Source organism: Podarcis bocagei (genome assembly GCF_964188305.1).
Source record: "Podarcis bocagei genome assembly, chromosome: 18".
NCBI classification, from domain to species: domain Eukaryota; kingdom Metazoa; phylum Chordata; class Lepidosauria; order Squamata; family Lacertidae; genus Podarcis; species Podarcis bocagei.
In genome coordinates, this window is record NC_138144.1 from 4,651,748 (window position 1) to 4,675,118 (window position 23,371).

Genomic DNA, 23,371 nt, shown 5'->3' on the forward strand with positions numbered 1-23,371 from the left:
GAGAGCTCCTCCTCCTCATTCCGCCAGGCATCGTTTAATGCCAGTCTATGTAGGTTGGCAGCAGAGTGCGCAAACTTAATGGGGGTGTTGGTGTGGGTTAAACCACAGAGCCTAGGACTTGCCGATCAGAAGGTCAGCAGTTCGAATCCCCGCAACGGGGTGAGCTCCCGTTGCTCGGTCCCTGCTCCTGCCAACCTAGCAGTTCGAAAGCATGTCAAAGTGCAAGTAGATAAATAGGTACCACGCTGGCGGGAAGGTAAACGGCGTTTCCGTGTGCTGCTCTGGTTCGCCAGAAGCGGCTTAGTCCTGCTGGCCACATGACCCGGAAGCTGTACACCGGCTCCCTCGGCCAATAAAGCGAGATGAGTGCCACAACCCCAGAGTCGTCCATGACTGGACCTAACGATCAGGGGTCCCTTTACCTTTACCACCTGTATTTGGGATGCGGGTGGCGCTGTGGGTTAAACCACAGAACCTAGGACTTGCCGATCAGAAGGTTGGCGGTTCGAATCACCGCGACGGGGTGAGCTCCCGTTGCTCGATCCCTGCTCCTGCCAACCTAGCAGTTCAAAAGCACATCAAAGTGCAAATAGATAAATAGGTACCGTTCCGGCAGGAAGGTAAACGGCGTTTCCATGCGCTGCTCTGGTTCGCCAGAAGCGGCTTAGTCTTGCTGGCCACATGACCTGGAAGCTCCCTCGGCCAATAAAGCGAGATGAGTGCCGCAACCCCAGAGTCGGTCACGGCTGGACCTAATGGTCCGGGCTCCCTTTACCGTTTTTATGTAGGTTGGCGGCAGAGTGCACAAACTTCCCAGTTTCACAAAACGCTTTCGCCTGATGAAGAGCTTTGTGGAACCCTGAGGCTGGCGCCCAAGAAAAGTTCCCAACTACTTAGAAAAACTTCCTCTCCGGCCTTGGGAGCACAGGCAGGCGGCAGGGGTTTCGCCACCGCCCACCAGACTTTCCCTGTACCCATTTAAGGGGAACAATAGACAGGCCAAATTGGCTTTCTCTCGTCTTTCATTCATTCCTCTCTCCTTCTTCCCACTGCAAGGCCCTTTGAAGTCGAGGGATGTGTTATTAATTTCCCCCCCTCTGCCACCCACAGCCTTTCACGCCTGGGAGTCGAGGAGCTGTCATGGGGAGGGGAAATTTGGGGGGTGAAGGAGGGAAGGAGGCAGGCGTCTGTCCGGGGGTCTCCAGGCCCAACAGAACCAGGGTGCCAAGGAGACATTAGGGAGATGGCAGTCCCTGCTTTTGAAAGCCCACCACCAGTGGCTAAACCCCTCCACCTTATGCCCCCCCCCGACTGCCTTCAACCAAGCCTTGAAGTTAAAAACTTTTGGCTGAAGAATGCAGCCTTCCTCCCTCTCTGCCCCCTCCTCTTCTCCCTCCTCCCCACCCAGCACCCCTTCTCAAGCTGCAAGGACCTCCCCCCTGCCCCATTTGGAGGTCTCTCTCCTCCTTTTCTCCAAAAAGGCTGCGATTTCCCCCCCTTTCTCCCCCCCCTCCTGCCCGGCTCAGAACTTAAACAAAGAAATCCACGGCTCATCTTTGGAATTCTAGGACCCAGAAGGTATCTGTAAAACTTCTATCTATTCTTTTTGTTTAAAACATCGCTCCAGATTATTGCAATGGTTTTGGGTTAGGGGGGGGGGCTTGTTGGCGGCGGAGGGGGGACGGGACGGACACCCGCCAGGAAAACTATTCCAGTGACTTTTGCAAATGGTGCGTGTGGGTTTTCCTTCGCAGCTCTTTGCTGCGCCGTCCTTTGTCGCCCCTCTCCCTTCTCTCTGCCACCCCCCCCCCCGTTTTCTTTGTTCACTTCTGACATTCCTTAGCCCATGGTCTTTCTTCCCCGATCCCACCCAGGAGGAGGCTAGCAACCCAAGTGCTCCCACCCCCGTTCTCTCCACTTTTGGGGGATGAGTTGGGGTGCTTTTGGGAATGACAAGAAAGCCCCATTCTCTCACCCCCCCCCAACTACTCAAAACTTTCTAAGGGGGCTAGGAAAGAGTTTCCCACGGACACCAAAAAAAGAAACCTCGCGCTCGCGGCAGGATTTTTCCGTCTTCTTGTCCCGGATCGCAGGAGTGAGTCTGTCTGCTTTCAAAAAAAAATAATTTTATTTTTTTTTAAAGCCAGCCAGCCTCTCTCCCGTCCTCTCCCTCCCCGCACCATTGACAAGGAGGTTAGATTCGGTTCTCTCTCTTCCGGGCGTGATCGCAGAGACCTAAGCTGAGATTTCGAATGGGGATGTGGCGGGACACAACCGCGGCTTCCCCCGTGCAAGTCCATCTGGATGCGCGTCGTGCGCCCTGGCGCACGGCTCCCATTCATTGCGCGGGGACCTCTTGTGCCGGCGCGCGTGTGTGGTTGTGTTGCTCGCTTGCGTGGAGTTGCTGCATGCCCTGCCTACCTTAGATCGCTCTGGGGGTGCCGCACCCACACCCCCATTCCCCGTGGTGGCCCCGGATCGCGCGCCACCCCCCGAGCCCTGGAGCAGACAAACGCAGCGCATAGCTGGGCAAGGGAGATCCAGAGGGGTCTCTTTGTTCCTCTTCACGCTTCCTCCCCCTGCTAATTTTTAGGAGGGGGGGTGGGTTAAGCTTTCTCACATGTTGCTCCGAGAGCCTCTGGCATGCCTACCCTCCCCCCCCCTCGGTGCTGCTGGGAGAGGTTTGCAAAATGAGTGACACCATCCCCGGTTCCCTGGGAGTTGTATATGCGGGAACTGTTCTGTTTGCAACTTGAATAAAATATTTTTTTCGGGGGGCAATTAAGCCCCGCCCTGCATGATATGGTGCACGCACACCATTGGAACGGCAATGCCCACTAACTTTGGGGGTCCCAGCACCCTGAAATGTTTTATTGGGGAGGACCGAGGCGTTGCCTTCTATGGTTTGCGACATCGACTAGTTTTGTTTCGGGGGCGCGTTCTTGGTGAGTTGGGGGGGGCGGAGAGGAGAGGTTGGGGGTTTGATGAGGATGGTGGGGGTTCCCTGCTTCTGATGGGTTGCACATCAGGAGCAAAGTTTGTGGGGGAAGAAAGGAGCTCCGAGGACATTCCTGCGCTCCTGCTCTGCCCGCCAACCGTCCCACATGTCCAGGGTGTAGGGAGATTCTCACATGACGAGGCTCCCATGCGTGGAGTACCCTTGCGGATCAAACTGGAAGAGGGGCATAGCCCAGTGTGTGTGTGTGTGTGTGTGTGTGTGTGTGTGTGTGTGTGTGTGTGACTGAGGAGGTATTGATTTTCATCACAGCATCTCTAGAATGCAGCCACCAGGACCAACAATCTGACTCGGTCTAAGACAGCTTCTGAATCACTCATGAGGACTGGAACATAGGTAGGCAAACTAAGGCCTGGGGGCCAGATCCGGCCCACGGACGATCCGGGAATCAGTGTGTTTTCACATGAGTAGGATGTGTCCTTTTATTTAAAATGCATCTCTGGGTTATTTGTGGGGCCTGCCTGGTGTTTATACATGAGTGGAATGTGTGCTTTTATTTAAAACGCATCTCTGGGTTATTTGTGGGGCATAGGAATTCATTCATTCCCCCCCTCCAAAAAAAAAATAGTCTGGCCCCCCACAAAGCCTGAGGGACAGTGGACCGGCCCCCTGCTGAAAAAAGTTTGCTGACCCCTGGACTAGAATCTTAGGTCACTCCCAGATGATCTGTTCCATGAGCATGCAGCCTGATAAAATACTAACATGACATAACAACAACAACAACAACAACAATTTATAACCCCCCCCCCCAATCTGGCTGGGCTTCCCCAGCCACTCTGGGCGGCTTCCAACAAAATATTTAAATACAGTAATCCATCAAACATTTAAAGCTTCCCTAAACAGGGCTGCCTTCAGATGTCTTCTAGTATCGTTCACCTTCCTCCGTTGCCTTCTGGTTGGGCTCATCACCAGCTCTGCCTCCTGCAGCCAATCGGAAGCCGTGCCTTGGTTTCCGAACATTTTGGAAGTCGAATGGAATTCCGAAGCGGATTCTGTTTGACTTCCAAGGTACCACTGTAGTCCAATCATTTTAAAGTCCTCTTTCATTGCAACTACTTCCCATTTCTGTGCGTACAGAATTCTGGCTGCAGTGGCAGCAATACGTAAACAATATAACCAGCTTTTTGGGGGGACCACGTGACCTTTGTCTTGGCAAAGGCGATCCCATCCTTTCACCTTCCTTTAGCATAGTCTTTGGCTCACTTCCTTGAGCAATTTTGGATTTACCGTGTTTTTCGCTCTATAAGACGCACCAGAAGACAAGACCTAGTTTTTGGAGGAGGAAAACAAGAAAAAAAATATATTCTGAATCTCAGAAGCCAGAACAGCAAGAGGGATCGCTGCGCAGTGAAAGCAGCAATCCCTCTTGCTGTTCTGGCTTCTGGGATAGCTGCGCAGCCTGCATTCGCTCCATAAGACGCACACACATTTCCCCTTGCTTTTTAGGAGGGAAAAAGTGAGGCTTATAGAGCAAAAAATACGGTACTCGGATTACTATGCACTGTCTCAGACAGTCGTTAGGGCAGTAGGCCAGGGCCTCGGTTCAAATCTTCATGTAGGTATGAAGATCCCTTCGCTAGGTGATCTTGGCTGAGTCTGGCTCTCAAAGGAATCTAATCTGCCCTGTAATATGGCTTCTCTCCCCCCTAAAAAAGCTGAATTAGTTTTTTGTCTGGGCAATTAGCGTCGGAAAAAATTCAACTTGCACCTAGACATTTTCTGATGCCCTAGAGAGCCATCTAATTTACCATGTTTACTTTACTTGCATTTTGTAAACAAAGCTAAAAGCTACGGGGAGGGGGATAAAAGGCTTTGTGTATGATTGTTTGTGCAGTTGGAACCCATTCTTTGTTAATTATGACATTGATTCCTCCCCCCTCCGCTGGAAAAATTAACGGCTTGGGGAAATGTCCGGAAAATTCTCAGTTTGGGAAAAGCGACCACCCTGCAGAATGAAGCCAAGCTCACAAGGTTGTTGTGATGAAAAAACGTACTTTTTTTTTGTTTGCAAGAGAAACTATAGTCTGTTTTATCATTGCAAACAAACAAAGAAGACTACCTTCGTCCATGGGTACAGAGTCAAGCCACTGGGCTGTCTATACCACACTGAGGCTGACTAATCTTTCTCTCTCTCTCTCTCGGCTTAGGAGAGACCCCAATTGGTCTCTAGTACAAGGCGGGTGGCGCCGTGGGTTAAACCACAGAGCCTAGGACTTGCTGATCAGAAGGTCGGTGGTTCGAATCCCCGCAATGACGGGGCGAGCTCCCGTTGCTTGGTCCCTGCTCCATCCAACCTAGCAGTTCGAAAGCACATCAAAGTGCAAGTAGATCAATAGGTACCGCTCCGGTGGGAAGGTAAACGGCGTTTCGGTGCGCTGCTCTGGTTCGCCAGAAGCGGCTTAGTCCTGCTGGCCACATGACCCGGAAGCTGTACGCCGGCTCCCTCGTCCAATAAAGTGAGATGAGCACCGCAACCCCAGAGTCGGCCACGACTGGACCTAATGGTCAGGGGTCCCTTTATCTTTACCTTTACATGTCTCATTTAGTACAACCTGCAAAGCATAAACCTCCATCTTCCACCATCTTCCGAGGATGTCCGTTCCACTGTTTAACAGCTCTTGCCATCAGAAAGTTCTTCCTGGAATCTTCTTCCATGTAACTTGAAGCTACGGGTTCGAGTCCTCCCCTCCAGACCAGGAGGAAACACGCTTGCTCCATCTTCCATGTGGCAGATACTTGAAGATGGCTCTCATATCTCCTCTTTTCCAGGCTAAACATTCCCAGCTCCTTCAACCGTTCCTCATCAGGCTTGGCTTCCAGACCCTTGATCATCTCGGTCTCCCTCCTCTGCCCACCTTCCAGCTTGTCAACATCCTTCTTAAATTGTGGTGCCCAGAATTGGACACAGTATTCCAGGTGTGGCCTGACCAAGGCAGAATAGAGCGGGACTATGACTTCCCTTGATCTGGACCCTAGGCTTATGTTGATGCCCCCTAGAATAACATTAGGGTTTTTTTGCTGCTGCATCACACTGTGGACTCATGTTAACGTCATGGTCCATCAAGGCCCCCAGATCCTTTAAACAGGTACTGCTAGAATGCCAGGTGTCACCAATTTTATATCTATGCAGCTGGGTTTTTTCTGTTTAAGTGTAGACTCTGACATTTGTCGCTCTTGAAGGTCACCTTGAATTCTGATTCTGTCTTCTGTGGCATCAGCTACCCTTCCCAGTTTAATAATAATAATAATAATAATAATAATAATAATAATAATAACAACAACAACAACAACAACAACAATAAATTTTATTTATACCCCGCCCTCCCCAACCAAGACTGGGCTCAGGGCGGCTAACACCAGATATAAAACAATTGATTGAAATACAGTGGTACCTTGGGTTAGGTACTTAATTCATTCCGGAGGTCCATTCTAAACCTGAAACTGTTGTTAACCTGAAGCACCATTTTAGCTAATGGGGCCTCCCGCTGCTGCCGCTCCGCCGGAGCACGATTTCTGTTCTCATCCTGAAGCAAAGTTCTTAACCCGAGGTACTATTTCTGGGTTAGCGGAGTCTGTAACCTGAAGCGTATGTAACCTGAAGCGTCTGTAACCCGAAGTACCACTGTACAACTTAAAAATCAAGATTAAAATACAACATTAAAATGCAGCCTCATTTCAGCAGAAACTCAAGTACCTTTTTGGGGATGAAAATGTCAAGTCTTCACCAAGGCTAACTATCCAGACTGGTCCTATGTGGGCCAGAAAAAAGCCAGGGAAGTCCCCAAGTAGGAGTTCCATCACAGAAGGAAAAAGGAAAAAAGAAAGAGGGAGAGGGGATCAAATTGACTCCAAGCCAAAGGCCAGGCGGAACAACTCTTACAGGCCCTGTGGAAAGAAATCAGATCCTGCAGGGCCCTGGTCTCATGAGACAGAGCGTTCCACCAGGTGGGAGCCAGTGTTGAGAAGGCCCTGCCTCTGGTTGAGGCTAATCTGACTTCCTTAGGGCCCGGGACCACTGTTGTTGTTGTTGTTTAGTCATTTAGTCGTGTCCGACTCTTCGTGACCCCCTGGACCAGAGCACGCCAGGTCCTCCTGTCTTCCACTGCCTCCCGCGGTTTGGTCAAACTCATGCTGGTAGCTTCGAGAACACTGTCCCACCATCTCGTCCTCTGTCGTCCCATTCTCCTTGTGCCCTCCATCTTCCCCAACATCAGGGTCTTTTCCAGGGAGTCTTCTCTTCTCATGAGGTGGCCAAAGTCTTGGAGCCTCAGCTTCAGGATCTGTCCTTCCAGTGAGCACTCAGGGCTGATTTCCTTCAGAATGGAGAGGTTTGATCTTCTTGCAGTCCATGGGACTCTCAAGAGTCTCCTCCAGCACCAGAATTCAAAAGCATCCATTCTTCGGCGACCAGCCTTCTTTATGGTCCAGCTCTCACTTCCATACATCACTACTGGGAACTGGGACCTCTAGGGTGTTGCTATTTATGGACCTTAAGGTCCTCCGTGAAAGCGAGCCAATCTGAAATCAGCTGAGGAGGTTATCCTGATCGGCACCCCCCAGGTCAGATCTGTGCTGTTCTGCCTTCACAGGGAAGCGACTTCCCCATGCCTCACACCATCTCTGTCGGGGTCTCTGTCTCGCTGAGGTCTGGGAGCTAAGCCCCTCTCAGATTTCCTAGCCAGAGCTACGATGATTGAGTGGAATGGCCATTCATTTTTCGTTTCCTTTCTTCTTAAATGCACTCTTCCATGCTCCCTGTCACGTTAATCCCAATTCAGAGAGGCGCGTCTTGAGCTCAAAGGGATTCCACAGCAAGATAAACCGGGGAAGAGTAGTGGAGATGTTTACTACGGTTGCCCAAATTGGGAAGAGGGAACGGACAGGCATGTCTTGAGCAGATAACCAGAGCTTCTCAAAAATGCGTTTGACTGTGATAGTGGTCCCACGTGACTGAGAGCGCCTGATGAGATCCATTTAAGAGGGGGATGCGGGTGGCGCTGTGGTCTAAACCCCTGAGCCTCTTGGGCTTGCCGGTCGGAAGGTTGGCGGTTCAAATCCCCGCAACGGGATGAGCTCCCGTTGCTCTGTCCCAGCTTCTGCAAACCCAGCAGTTCGAAAGCACGCCAGGGCAAGTAGATAAATAGGTACCACTCTGGAGGGAAGGTAAACAGCGTTTCCATGCACTTTGGTTTCCGTCACAGTGTTCTGTTGCGCCAGAAATGGTTTAGTCCTGCTGGCCAAACAACCCGGAAAGCTGTCTGTGGACAAACGCTGGCTCCCTCGGCCTGAAAGTGAGATGACTGGACTGAACCATCCAGGGGTCCTTTACCTTTTACCTGACCATTTAAGAGAGAGAAAGAGAGAGACTTTTGATCTTCCAGTAGCACAGGGCAGAAAACTATATATAGTGGTACCTCAGGTTACAGACGCTTCAGGTTGCCGACGCTTCAGATTAGAGACTCCATTAACCCAGAAATAGTACTTCGGGTTAAGAACTTTGCTTCAGGATGAGAACAGAAATTGTGCGGCAGCAGCAGGAGGCCCCATGAGCTAAAGTGGTACCTCAGGTTAAGAACAGTCTCAGGTTAAGAACGGACCTCCGGAACGAATTAAGTTCTTTTTTTAAAAAATAAATTTTTTATTAAGGTTTTCAGATTTTTTTTAGACAAACACAAAAACATAAACAACTACAAACCGACACAACACACAAATAACAAGTATAATTTTAAATCCTTAATTTCTTAACCACTTTCCCAGACTTCCCCCACCTCCCCTTCTTGCATCCCAATTCCAATAATTAACTCAGCAAGTTCTTATCCCCAAATTATCCCTTATTAACATTTTACTTAATTCATCTTAATTAACCAATTTTAAACTTCTAAACCTCATTTTAATACTTAACATTTAGCCCTCGGAACGAATTAAGTTCTTAACCCAAGGTACCACTTTATATGAAGAATTGTAGAATTGTAGAGTCGGAAGGGACCTCGTGAGTCATCTAGTCTGACCTCTGCAATGCTGGCGTTTTTTGCCCAAGGTGATGCTCAGACCCATGAGCCTAAGAGCCTCACGCTCGACCAACAGAGCTAAATGATGATATGTGACTTAGAGCTCCTGATGAGATCAATTTATGAGAGAGAGAGAGAGAGAGAGAGAGAGAGAGAGAGAGAGAACCTCTGAGGAAGGAGAGTCCATCACTTTCCGAGAGAGCACATAGAATCATAGTATCATAGAATCCTAGAGTTGGAAGAGACCACAAGGGCCATCGAGTCCAACCCCCTGCCAAGCAGGAAACACCATCAGAGCACTCCTGACATATGGTTGTCAAGCCTCTGCTTAAAGACCTCCAAAGTAGGAGACTCCACCACACTCCTTGGCAGCAAATTCCACTGTCGAACAGCTCTTACTGTCAGGAAGGTCTTCCTAATGTTTAGGGGGAATCTTCTTTCTTGTAGTTTGGATCCATTGCTGCCTTCTTCGGTTATCAGGGATGCTTTAACTGAGATCCCTGCCTGGCAAGCGGGTGGACTAGATACAGACCCTCCAAGTATCCCTATTTTCCAGGGACAGTCTTGGATTTACAGAAGCTGACCTGGTTTCTGATTGGAGTGCCCTGCTTTTCCTTAAAGGTAAAAGGGACCCCTGACCATTAGGTCCAGTCGTGACCGACTCTGGGGTTGCGGCGCTCATCTCGCTTTACTGGCCGAGGGAGCCGGCGTACAGCTTCCGGGTCATGTGGCCAGCAGGACTAAGCCGCTTCTGGCGAACCAGAGCTGCACACGGAAATGCCGTTTACCTTCCCTCCGGAGTGGTACCTATTGATCTACTTGCACTTTGACGTGCTTTCGAACTGCTAGGTTGTCAGGAGCAGGGATCGAGCAACGGGAGCTCACTCCGTCATTGCGGGGATTTGAACAGCCAACTTTCTGATTGGCAAGTCCTAGGCTCTGTGGTTTAACCCACAGCACCACCTGTGTTTTCCTTAGGACGTCCCTATTTTCATTAGAGAAATGTTGGCAGGTAGGGAGTTTTGCAACCCCTGAAACGAGGAGATGGAGTAACTATACAACCACTGCTTTTTAACTGGGGCTTCCTCCCAGGGAGGAATGGGCGAATCTCTCAATTTCTGATTTTCTCTGTTTCTCATTTCTCCACACTTTAAGTTAGAGCTGTCCTACATTCGGATTTTCTTGGACACAGCCAGTGGCGTAGCGTGGGTTGTCAGCACCCGGGGCAAGGCAAGTAATTTGCGCCCCCTAACCCGTGGATTTGCGCACCCTAACCCTAACCCCCAGATGTTGCGCCCGGTGCACCCGGCCCCCCTGCACCCCCCCACGCTACGCCACTGGACACAGCCAGAATATGGCAGTCAGAAACAGTCTCTGGGTGGAAATCACTGGAATGTCCAGGAAAATCCGGACGTATGGCAACCCGTGTTGGAAATCTAGACTTTTGTGTCCAGATTTTCCCTTTTTTTTGAAATGTGGCAACCCTCCTTTAATTTTGCTTCTTCCTTTTTTCCACATCAGTCTGCAAACTTCTTTTTTAAAAGTCCTCATAAAAACCCAGCACCCCTCTAGCAACATTGCTACTGAAAATGCACGCTTTTGCAAAGAAATTTCTCCTGGTTATAGTGCATTGTTGCAATAAGGTTATGAATACAAGTAGGAGCATTTCTAAGCATAGCTGTACACATTTACTTGACTGGAGATGTGCATTGCAAAATTCAGGAAACTGCGAATTGTCGAAGGCTAGCAATGTTTGTGCATTGTTGCGGAGAGTGCAAATTATAGTCTGTTTGCTTGTAATTGCAATCTGAATTGAGTTTCTCGGCCATCTCGCCATGCATAGAATTGCAGGCGAAGACTCTAAGGGGCTTGAGACGCCTTTGTTTCGGATGCCATCCAGGTTGTAAACTCGTTGGGTGGTCTTCAGGTGGAATAACAAAGCGCCTTCCAGCTGGAATGTAAGCTCAGAAGGGGTTGGGCCATATGACCAGAAAACACTGGTGCTTAAACATAGGGAGTTGCTTTAGAGCAGCTCGAAGTATTTGTCCATGTAGCCCCTACTGCAACTCGCTCTACATGGGGCTACCTTTGAAGGTGACCAGGAAACTGCAATTAATCCAGAATGCAGCAGCTAGACTGGTGACAGGGAGCGGCCGCCGGGACCACATAACACTGGTTCTGGGAGATCTGCATTGGCTCCCAGTACGTTTCCGAGCACAATTCAAAGTGTTGGTGCAAAACCAGTTATTTAGATAAGACAAAGGCCACAGCAACACCACATATTTAAAGCACTAAAAGGTCACTTTAAGGGACGCGGGTGGCGCTGTGGGTTAAACCACAGAGCCTAGGAGATAAATAGTGCAAGGAGATAAATAGGTACCGCTCCGGCAGGAAGGTAAACGGCGTTTCCGTGCGCTGCTCTGGTTTGCCAGAAGCGGCTTAGTCATGCTGGCCACATGACCCAGAAGCTGGACACCGGCTCCCTCGACCAGTAAAGTGAGATAAGTGCCACAACCCCAGAGTCGGCCACGACTGGACCTAATGGTCAGGGGTCCCTTTTCCTAATGTAGAGATGTAGAAATCTAAACTGAATTTAAGGCTGGGTGAATGAGAAACAGAACGAAACCGAAACTGGCAGATTTGCAAAATTCCCTAGTTAGGGTCTTTCCCCCTGAACATGGCTCTCTCTTGCACCACCTGATTTCAATGTCAAAAGTTAATCTGACAATCAGGGTGTGGGCTGTTTGCCACAGGCTTCTGTTCCTTTGCTTCTTTCCCCTTCCACATGGCTGATGTGCAGTCATGCGCATTGATGTGCTCCTATGTGCAGCGGGTTGGACTAGATGACCCCGGGGTCCCTTCCAACTCGTCTATGACTCTTTTTCTGATTGCAATGAGACCCCTTTGTGCGGCGTTGGGCTGGTGTGTATACAGTGGTACCTCGGGTTACAGACGCTTCAGGTTACATACGCTTCAGGTTACAGACTCCGCTAACCCAGAAATAGTGCTTCAGGTTAAGAACTTTGCTTCAGGATGAGAACAGAAATTGTGCTCCAGTGGCGCGGCAGCAGCGGGAGGCCCCATTAGCTAAAGTGGTCTTCAGGTTAAGAACAGTTTCAGGTTAAGGACGGACCTCTGGAACGAATTAAGTACTTAACCCGAGGTACCACTGTATATGCTCCCGCACTCTGGCAAAACACCACACCCCAAAACCATCTTGTTACAACCCTAGTTGTTGTTGTTGAGTCGTTTAGTTGTGTCCGCCTCTTTGTGACCCCCCTGGACCAGAGCATGCCAGGCCCTCCTGTCTTCCACTGCCTCCCGCAGTTTGGTCAGACTCATGCTGGTAGCTTTGAGAACACTGTCCAACCATCTCGTCCTCCGTTGTCCCCTTCTCCTTGCGCCCTCCATCTTTCCCAACATCAGGGTCTTTTCCAGGGAGTCTTCTCTTCTCATGAGGTGGCCAAAGTCTTGGAGCCTCAGCTTCAGGATCTGTCCTTCCAGTGAGCACTCAGGGCTGATTTCCTTCAGAATGGAGAGGTTTGATCTTCTTGCAGTCCATGGGACTCTCAAGAGTCTCCTCCAGCACCAGAATTCAAAAGCATCCATTCTTCGGCAATCCATTCACCTGCGGAACTTGTAACCAGGGCTGCTGCAACAGACAGTCATGTAAGCCTTTGGGAGGCAGAGATGCGAGAGGGCATCAGAGGAGGGAGTGAAGGAAAGAGAGATGGAGGCCAGTGTTGCCTGACCATCCTTCAAGGCACCCCAGGCTGCCACTGCTCAACGGTTGAAAACCCGTGCCGTAAACCAGTGGCAAAGCTACCTCCTCCAGCACCGGGAGTGGCATACATCCAGGTCCTGAAAGACCTACATTGGCTCCCAGTACGTTTCTGAGCACAATTCAAAGTGGTGTGTGTGTGTATATATATATATATATATATATATATACGAAACAAAATATACGAAAGCAAATATATATATATATATATATATATATATATATATATATATATATATATATATATATATATATATATATATATATATATATATATTTGCTTTCGTAGATTTTCACGGGTACAGGAATGCAGGTTTTGGTGTCTTCGGGTGTCTTCCCGTGTAAGAGTTGGGGTGTCTAGGCGACGTTTCGACGAGGTCTCACTCGTCATCTTCAGGCTGGTGCTTTCGGCTTCTTGTTACTGGAACAGAGCAGGATCTCAGTGTTTGAGTTCCTATAAATACTGTTGAGGGGGTGTGGTGTATAGCCTCCAACGTTCTGGGCAGAGAGGAAGTTCCCAGGTTAGTGTGCCTTTTCTTCTTTTGTTCATTAATTACTTGAGGGATATCTTGAGTGATTTCTTGAGTGATATTCTGAGTACCATTTAGGAGGGTCATTAGGTGTGAATTAGTTGCTAAAGCTTTCGTGTCTTGACCTCTTGAGCTTGTGAAGAGTTTTTCTGAGAAGATGGCTGTACTGCACTTAGTTGTGCTCTGGCTTGGCTTCGTGTATAGGGGCGAGCTGTGGGCACAGGGCACAAAACCACAGCTCGCCCCTATACACGAAGCCAAGCCAGAGCACAACTAAGTGCAGTACAGCCATCTTCTCAGAAAAACTCTTCACAAGCTCAAGAGGTCAAGACACGAAAGCTTTAGCAACTAATTCACACCTAATGACCCTCCTAAATGGTACTCAGAATATCACTCAAGAAATCTCTCAAGATATCCCTCAAGTAATTAATGAACAAAAGAAGAAAAGGCACACTAACCTGGGAACTTCCTCTCTGCCCAGAACGTTGGAGGCTATACACCACACCCCCTCAACAGTATTTATAGGAACTCAAACACTGAGATCCTGCTCTGTTCCAGTAACAAGAAGCCGAAAGCACCAGCCTGAAGATGACGAGTGAGACCTCGTCGAAACGTCGCCTAGACACCCCAACTCTTACACGGGAAGACACCCGAAGACACCAAAACCTGCATATATATATATATATATATATATTTAATGATTTTCTTGTTTTACAGAAGTGTAGTGCCTCATATTTTTTTCTTTCTTTCATGTAACATTTTTACAAATCTGTTTCATTTGTTGAGGCATTAGGGGGAGAAGAAAATAAAAAAGAAAGGGGGGGTGGAGAGAGGGAAGATGGATGGGGGTGGGGTCGGGTGGCGGTGTTTCTATTATGTTTAATGCATGTAGAGTTTGGTGTCAGCGTTGCTTGTGTTGTTCACTTGTGTTCCTTTGGTGGTGAGAGAGGTTGGGGTTGGCCTAGAGTGTGGTTGTTCAGTTGTGGTTGGCTGTGGTGGTCTTTGTTTTCGTGTGTGAGTGAGGTGGGTGGGTGTTTTGGATCAGGTTAGCCATATTGATTTGTATGCTGTTGGTGGATTATTGTCATTGTCCTGTTGGGCTGTGTATGTGATAAAGGGGAGCCATACCGGGGTGAAGGCGTCTTCTTCCGTTTGTCCCCGTGTCAGTTTCAGTTTATTAGTTAATTTTTCTAGTAGGGCTGTTTCCCATACTATTTGGTACCATTGCTCCATGCTTACTCCTGACAGGTCTCTCCAGTGTCTGGTTATGGTGTTTCTGGCAGCTGAGAGCAGGTGGGTTATGAGTTCTTTGTGGTGTAAATGGGCATTGTTCACAATTCAAAGTGTTGGTGCTGACCTTGAAAGCCCTAAATGGCTCATTATCCCTGAAGGAGCATCTCCACCCCCATCGTCCAGCCCAGACACTGAGATCCAGCATCGAGGGCCTTCTGGCATTTCCCTCCCTGCGAGAAGTCAGGTTACAGGGAACCAGACAGAGGGCCTTCTTGGTGGTGGCGCCAGCCCTGTGGAACACCCTCCCGCCAGATGTCAAGGCAATAAACAACTATTTTACTTTCAAAAGACAACTGAAGGCGGCCCGGTTTAGGGAAGTTTTTAATGTCTGACACTGTACAGTGGTACCTCGGGTTAAGTACTTAATTCGTTCCGGAGGTCCGTTCTTAACCTGAAGCTGTTCTTAACCTGAAGCACCACCTTAGGTAATGGGGCCTCCTGCTGCTGCCACGCCACCGGAGCACGATTTCTGTTCTCATCCTGAAGCAAAGTTCTTAACCTGAGGTAATATTTCTGGGTTAGCGGAGTCTGTAACCTGTAGCGTATGCAACCTGAAGCGTATGTAACCCGAGGTACCACTGTATTGTTTTTAATATGTGGTTGGAAGCCGCCCAGAGTAGCTGGGGAAACCCAGCCAGATGCGCGGGATATAAATAATAAATTATTATTATTATTATTACACGTCTCAGGTGGAAATGCGCACCACCCGTGGGTGCATGGCGCGCATCCTGGGGTGTGCGCGGCGAGCGCCGAATGTCCCAGCGGGTGGGGGCTGCTGCGATGGCACCCCCTGGATGGCACCCGAGGCAAACTGCTCCCCCGCCCCCTTCGTCCGCCAGTGACCTAAACCGTGGTTTATTAAACCATAATGAACCATCCATTGTGTGAACCATGCATTGCATGTTTTTGCCAGCGATTTTATCAACACAGAACCGAATTGTATATTGATTCACGTCAACATTCCTCTCTCTTTTCCGCCGTGTGTTTATCGATGCGCAGATGTGCGTGATTAAGGAACTGCCGAGAGGGAAATACATGCATTGTACAAGAGTTGGAATATATATATATATGCAAGAGGGGTGGATTCCTCTTCTATGAGCTCCACTTCCAAAGCAAAGCCAGTTATTTAGATAAGACAAAGGCCACAACAACACCACATATTTAAAGCACTGCAGGGCTACTTTAAAGGACGCGGATAGCACTGTGGGTTAAACCACTGAGCCTAGGACCATTAGGTCCAGTCGTGGCCGACTCTGGGGTTGCGGCTCTCATCTTACTTTACTGGCCGAGGGAGCCGGCGTACAGCTTCCAGGTCATGTGGCCAGCATGACTAAGCCGCTTCTGGCGAACCAGAGCAGCGCACGGAAACGCTGTTTACCTTCCTGCCGGAGCGGTACCTATTTATCTACTTGCACTTTGATGTGCTTTAGAACTGCTAGGTGGGCAGGAGCAGGGACCGAGCAACGGGAGCTCAGCCCATCGTTGCGGGGATTCGAACCACTGACCTTCTGACCGGCAAGTCCTAGGCTCTGTGGTTTAACCCACAGAGCCACCTGCGTCCCACTAAATATATATATACTACTGCTTTAAGTGCAGTAATTTGAGTGGGTCTCCTCGGAACAGAACTCAATTTTTGGAACCATCAAGCCAAATGTGGTTATGATTTTGTAAGAGCTGTCCAACTGCAAAGAGAACGCAAATACAGTGTTACCTCGGGTTAAGTACTTGATTCGTTCCGGAGGTCTGTTCTCAACCTGAAACTGTTCTTAACCTGAAGCACCACTTTAGCTAATGGGGCCTCCTGCTGCTGCCACGCCGCCGGAGCACGATTTCTGTGCTCATCCTGAAGCAAAGTTCTTAACCTGAGGTACTATTTCTGGGTTAGTGGAGTCTGTAACCTGAAGCGTATGTGACCTGAAGTGTATGTAACCCGAGGTACCACTGTATAAAGAAATCATGGACCATGAAGCCCTCAAGAAGTTTGGGACCTTATCTGATTTCTTTTCCCTTCCAGCTCAGAAAAGGAAGCTCCGATTTCCTGCTGTTTAGCTGCAGAGACCCTCCCGCTGGACCCAAGGTGTTGGTGGCTTGATTCCTTGCACCCATTATGGGACCCCTGTGGGTGACCCGCTTCCTCCTGGGGTGCACGTCCCTCGCCTTCTACCAAGAGTTCGCCAGCGGACAGCATGATGGAGACCTCCAGCCCGACAGATTTGCAAGCAGCTACGAGAGCAAGCAGCCCCCCAGCCGAGTGAGGCGAAGAGGCCACGACACTTTGAGAGGGTAAGCCATGGGTAGGCAAACTAAGGCCCGGGGGCCGGATCCGACCCAATCGCCTTCTAAATCCGGCCCGCAGATGGTCCGGGAATCAGCATGTTTTTCCATGAGTAGAATGAGTCCTTTGGTTTTAAATGCATCTCTGGGTTATTTGTGGGGCATGCCTGGTGTTTTGACATGAGTAGAACGTACCGTATTTTTCGCTCTATAGGACGCACTTTCCCCCCTCCAAAAATTAAGGGGAAATGTGTGTGCGTCCTATGGAGCGAATGCAGGCTCCTTGGCTTCAGCGATAGCAACGTGAAGCCTCCGAAGCGCATTGGGAGCGCTCCCTCCGCGCTCCTTGGCTGCGCGTTGCTTTCGCTGAAGCCTGGAGAGCGAGAGGGGTCAGTGCGCACCGACCCCTCTCGCTCTCCTGGCTTCAGCAAAAGGAACCTGAAGGCTTTGGGTTCCTTTTGCTGAAGCCAAGAGAGCAAGACTCTCCTGGCTTTAGGGATAGCCGCCTGAAGCCTTTGTAGCGCAGCGGGACCTCGCGCTGCGCTCCAAAGGCTTCGGGTTCCTTTGCTGAAGCCGGGAGAGCAAGACTCTCCTGGATTCAGCAGAGAGGGAGAGCTGCACAGCTACCCTTCAGCGAAGCGGGAGGAGAAATGGAAGGGGCTCAGTTTCTCCTGCCGCTTCGCTGAAGGGGCGCTGAGCAGAGAGGGGGGAATTTTTTTCTTGTTCTCCCCCTCTAAAACAAGGTGCGTCCTATAGAGTGAAAAATACGGTATGCTTTGATTTAAAATGCATCTCTGGGTTATTTGTGGGGCATAGGAATTCGTTCATTATTATTATTTTTCAAAATACAGTGGATGCTCGGGTTGCGAACATGATGCACGTTTGCAACCCGCAGTGTCCACAAACCACGTCTGCGCATGCGCGGGTTGCGATTCAGCGCTTCTGTGCATGTGCGAAGTGCGATTTAGTGCCTCTGCACACGCGCGAGCGCCGAGACCCAGAAGTAACCTCTTCCAGTACTTCTGTGTTTTGGCGTTCCGCAACCCAAAAAAACGCAACCTGAAGCAGCTGTAACCCGAGGTATGACTATATAGTCTGGCCCCCGCACAAGGTCTGAGGGACAGTGGACCGGCCCCCTGCTGAAAAAGTTTGCTGACCCTTGTTTAAAGCGGACAAATGCACTTTTTCACACCGCTCGCGACCAGGATATAGGAGGGCAGCTTCCAATTTCAGTGGGGAACAGAAATCATTACGTCACGGTCTTCAAAGAAACAAGTAGGTTTTGTAGATCGGGCATGGCGCTGAGGACAGGAGCGTCAACCTGGCTCTGCCATGACTGTGGGGGCCCAGGGCTATGGGTGCCATAGCTGTGGCACCCAAATTTGTGGGTGCTCGGTGCGTTTCCCAGTCTGCCATCCGAATATTATATTCCAGATCTCTTGCCCAGTGCATCATGACTGAATATGTTTTATGGATGGATGGCGGCTAACAGATTGAGGTTGAATCCTGACAAGACAGAAGTACTGTTTTGGGGGGAAAGGAGGCAGGCAGGTGTGGGGGACTCCCTGGTCCTGAATGGGGTAACTGTGCCCCTGAAGGACCAGGTGCGCAGCCTGGGAGTCATTTTGGACTCACAGCTGTCCATGGAGGCACAGGTCAATTCTGTGTCCAGGGTGGCTGTCTACCATTCCCATCTGGTATGCAGGATGAGACCCTACCTGCCCTCAGACTGTCTCACCAGAGTGGTGCATGCTCTGGTTATCTCCCGCTTGGAGTACTGCAATGCACTCTACGTGGGGCTACCTTTGAAGGTGACCCGGAAACTACAACTAATCCAGAACGCGGGAGCTAGACTGGGGACTGGGAGCGGCCGCCGAGACCACATAACACCGGTCTTGAAAGACCTACACTGACTCCCAGTACGTTTCCAAGCACAATTCAAAGTTGGTGCTGACCTTGAAAGCCCTAAACGGCCTCGGTCCAGTATCCCTGAAGGAGTATCTCCACCCCCCTCGTTCAGCCCAGACACTGAGATCCAGCTCCGAGGGCCTTCTGGCGGTTCCCTCCCTGCGAGAAGCCAAGTTACAGGGAACCAGGCAGAGGGCCTTCTCGGTGGTGGCACCCGCCCTGTGGAACGCCCTCCCACCAGATGTCAAAGAGAACAACAACTACCAGACTTTTAGAAGACATCTGAAGGCAGCCCTGTTTAGGGAAGCTTTTAATGTTTGATGTATTACAGTATCTCAAAAAAATTTTGGAAGCCACCTAGAGTCGCTGGGGAAGCCCAGCCAGATGGGTGGGGTATAAATAATAAATTATTATTCTTATTACAGTGGTGCCTCGCAAGACGAAAAGAATCCGTTCTGTGATTCTCTTCGTCTAGCGGTTTTTTCATCTTGCGAAGCAAGCCCATTGACGGATTAGCGGATTAGCGCTATTAGCGGCTTTTAGCGGCTTATCTGCTGATCGGATCAGCTGATAAGTGGCTTAGAAAAAGGGGGGGAGGAAAAAAACCAGCAGGAACTCGCAAGACATTGTCGTCTTGCGAAGCAAGCCCATAGGAAATTCGTTTTGCGAAGCACCTCCAAAACGGAAAACTCTTTCGTCTAGCGAGTTTTCCGTCTTACGAGGCATTCGTCTTGCGGGGCACCACTGTATTTTAAGCATTCGTGGAATCATAGAATTGCCCCTTGGCTGAGAAAGCTGGGCAGAGTGCGTTAAAAGCATTAAAGGAAAACCAGCTGTTAGATGGAGGCATCAGAATCCATTAATAAACTTGACAGACAGGGTCGTGGGTGGCTCATCCTTTGCAACAAAAGGTGGCTGTTTTTCCTTCCATTTGGCACTGCAGCTGGCGAGGCGTCGTGTGATCTGCTCTCTTCTTCCCCCAAATGCACTTAAATTGGTTTGCTTGAGAATTTCCTGCCTCGGGTGTTTCGTTCTCCCTGCATTCTGTCGCATTTACGGATTGCTCCCTGCAAAACACAGTGGGACCTCGGTTCTCAAACAGTACTGGAAGTCCGTTCCATAACCAAATCATTCCAAAGCCAAGGTGCGCTTTCCGATAGAAAGCAATGCAAAACGGATTAATCTGTTCCAATTTTTTAAAAACAAGCCCCCAAACAGCAGTTTAACATGAATTTTACTATCAAACAAGACCATTGATCCATTAAATGAAAGCAATAATCAATGTAAGGCAAAGGTAAAGGGACCCCTGACCATTAGGTCCAGTCGTGGCCAACTCTGGGGTTGCGGCGCTCATCTCGCTTTACTGGCCGAGGGAGCCGGCGTACAGCTTCCGGGTCATGTGGCCAGCAGAACTAAGCCGCTTCTGGCAAACCAGAGCAGCGCACGGAAACGCCGTTTACCTTCCCGCTAAAGCGGTACCTATTTATCTACTTGCACTTTTGACGTGCTTTCGAACTGCTAGGTTGGCAGGAAATAATCAATGTACTGTACTATAAAATAAATAAGACCGTATCATAGATGATAAATTTTTTTTAAAAAAAAATCTTACCTGCACTGATGAGAGTCACTGTTTGGATGGGGGGCATTTATCCATTTCCGCAGTCACACGATCGATCGATCAATCAATCAATCAATCAATCATGCAGTAGCTGAATTGGGTTCCACACAGTCACAAAAACAAATGAACCGAAGAAGCCTCAAAAACAAAAAAACGCAAAATAAAGAGCAAAAACAAAAGCACCAAACTTAATCCGTTCCGGAAGTCCGTTTGACTTCCGAAATGTTTGGAAACCGAGGCGCGGCTTCTGATTGGTGCAGAAACAATAGCCTGCAGCCGCTTTGGACATTCGGCTTCTGAAAAATGTTTTAAAACTGGGTTTACTTCTGGGTTTTCGGCGTTTGAGAACCAAGGCATTTGAGAACCAAGGCACCACTGTATCTCAGAACAATTTAGCTGCATCAGTCTGCCCATCACATGTTGTCAGCGGAGAAACTATTGGCCATCACCAAATTGCAGAAATACAAAGAGGTGTGTTTTTGCATCTGTGGTCTCCAGCACACCAGAACCATAGGTGTTGCACCACGAAATTTTGTTTGATCTATTGGGCAGCTAACACAAACAGGAAAATCTGATTGAATTCAGAACCAGTGAAATGTCGTGGTTAGGGGAAAATGTGGCATGGGATGGCTCAGCTGTTTCATGGACGAAATTCTTAATCTCAGGGTCATAGGTCAAAGATTCCTGCATTGATTCTCAGGGCCCCTTCCAACTCTATGATTCCATGACTAAGGCAATGGGAGACGAGTTCAAATTCCAGCTCAGCCATGAAGCTCACTGGTAAGCCTGAGGGCTAGTCACTGCCTCTCAGGGTTGTTGTGGGAATTGAATGAGGAAACAGCTAGAATACAAATACAATAAATACTCCTACTAATATTCTTTAATTTCTGTGGGCCTGCTCTGAGAAGGACTAACGGATGCAAAGCCATTGCTTTGACGTTTATCAAATGAATACGAGTTATGTGATTTATGTAAAAGTGTAGAATTGTAGAGTTGGAAGGGACACCAGCGGTCATCTAGTCCAACCCCTGCAATGCCAGAATCTCAGCTAAAGCATCCATGACAGATGGCATTGTAAACCTCTGCTTAAAAACCTACAAGGAAGCAGAATTCATCAAAACACGGGCCGCAGCAGTAGCAGAAATAAATAGTCTTTTTTGACACCCGTGATTTGTTAGCCCCCAAAATGGAAAACCAAAGAGGTCCCAGCCAAAGAATTTGAACTAATGGAATACGTGCAGCTTGCAGATTTAACATATGGAACAAGAGAACGAGAAGGACGTATGTTTAAAAAAAGACTGGAGAATGTTTACAGATTATATGGGTGAAAATGGTGCACATTTCAAAACGCTGGTAGCATTAAGATAAATTCAACAGTGCAGATAAGTTTTGATGGATGTAACAATGGAACACGGAATGATTTAGTTTATTTAAAATATGCATGGATGGTATGCAAAAGGAAGTACGGAAAGAGAAGAAGGGAAGTCATTGATTTAAGGTTGCTTAAATGAAATATATGGGACGTGGGTGGCGCTGTGGATTAAACCACAGAGCCTCGGACTTGCCGATCAGAAGGTCGGTGGTTCGAATCCCCGCAATGACGGGGTGAGCTCCCGTTGCTCAGTTCCTGCTCCTGCCAACCTAGCAGTTCAAAAGCACGTCAAAGTGCAAGTAGATAAATAGGTACCAGTCCGGCGGGAAGGTAAACGGCGTTTCCGTGCGCTGCTCTGGTTCGCCAGAAGCGGCTTAGTCCTGCTGGCCACATGACCCGGAAGCTGTACGCCGGCTCCCTTGGCCAATAAAGCGAGATGAGCGCTGCAACCCCAGAGTCGGTCACGACTGGAGCTAATGGTCAGGAGTCCCTTTGCCCTTCACCTTTTAAAAGTAAAGGACCCCTGGACGGTTAAGTCCAGTCCATGGCAACTATGGGGTTGTGGCTCTCATTTCGCTTTCAGGCCGAGGGAGCCGGCGTTTGTCCACAGACAGCTTTCTGGGTCATGTGGCCAGCAGGACTAAACTGTTTCATGCTCAACGGGACACCGTGATGGAAACCAGAGCGCATGGAAACGCTGTTTACCTTCCTGCGGCAGTGGTACCTATTTATCTACTTGCACCGGCGTGCTTTTGAATTGCTAGGTGGGCAGGAGCAGGGACCAAGCAGCGGGAGCTCACCCCGTGGCGGGGATTCGAACCGCCGACCTTCCGATCGGCAATCCCAAGAGGCTCAGTGGTTTAGATCGCAGCGCCACCCGCATCCTTCGCTATAAGCATGTTCTGCCGTTCTTGGATGTGCGTGTTTGTGAGAGAGAAACCCCCCCCTCCTAACCCCCACCTCCAGCCCATAATGTAAACATATAGCAGATGTATTGATACAAGAACTCTAGGCAAAGGTATGTCTGGGGCTGAGGTCCAGCCCACACACATCTTGGGACGAAGCCTTGCTGGAACTGGCGCTGCAAGCTTTTCCAGGGTCGTGCTGCTGTGCAATGACTCGTTCCCAGGCTTTTTCTTGGCTTGGAGGTTAATCCACGTTGAGTTCGAGGAGGTTAAAAAAAGTAAAGGGACCCCTGACCATTAGGTCCAGTCGTGGCCGACTCTGGGGTTGCGGCGCTCATCTCGCTTTATTGGCCGAGGGAGCCGGCGTACAGCTTCCGGGTCATGTGGCCAGCAGGACTAAGCCGCTTCTGGTGAACCAGAGCAGCGCACGGAAACGCCGTTTACCTTCCCGCCGGAGCGGTACCTATTTATCGTCTTGCACTGGTGTGTTTTCGAACTGCTAGGTTGGCAGGAGCAGGGACCGAGCAACGGGAGCTCACCCCGTCGCGGGGATTCAAACCGCCAGCCTTCTGATCGGCAAGTCCAAGGCTCTGTGGTTTAACCCACAGCGCCACCCGCCTCCCTCTCAAGGAGGTTTACTCCCAGGTAAATGCGGGCAGTGGGGGG

General features: G+C 49.5%; 1 protein-coding gene across 2 annotated transcripts in view; it reads left to right on the top strand.

The window, feature by feature from the left end:
- The first annotated feature begins 1,497 nt into the window (after window positions 1-1,497).
- FBN3 (fibrillin 3) overlaps window positions 1,498-23,371 on the top strand; it is a 163,610-nt gene continuing 141,736 nt past the window's right edge. For both annotated transcript variants that reach the window (XM_081177548.1, XM_081177550.1), the window contains exons 1-2: window positions 1,498-1,578; window positions 16,643-16,911. In XM_081177548.1, coding sequence (XP_081033674.1) covers window positions 16,736-16,911 — 176 coding nt within the window. In that variant the 5' untranslated portion in view covers window positions 1,498-1,578; window positions 16,643-16,735. The remainder of the gene's footprint in view (window positions 1,579-16,642; window positions 16,912-23,371) is intronic.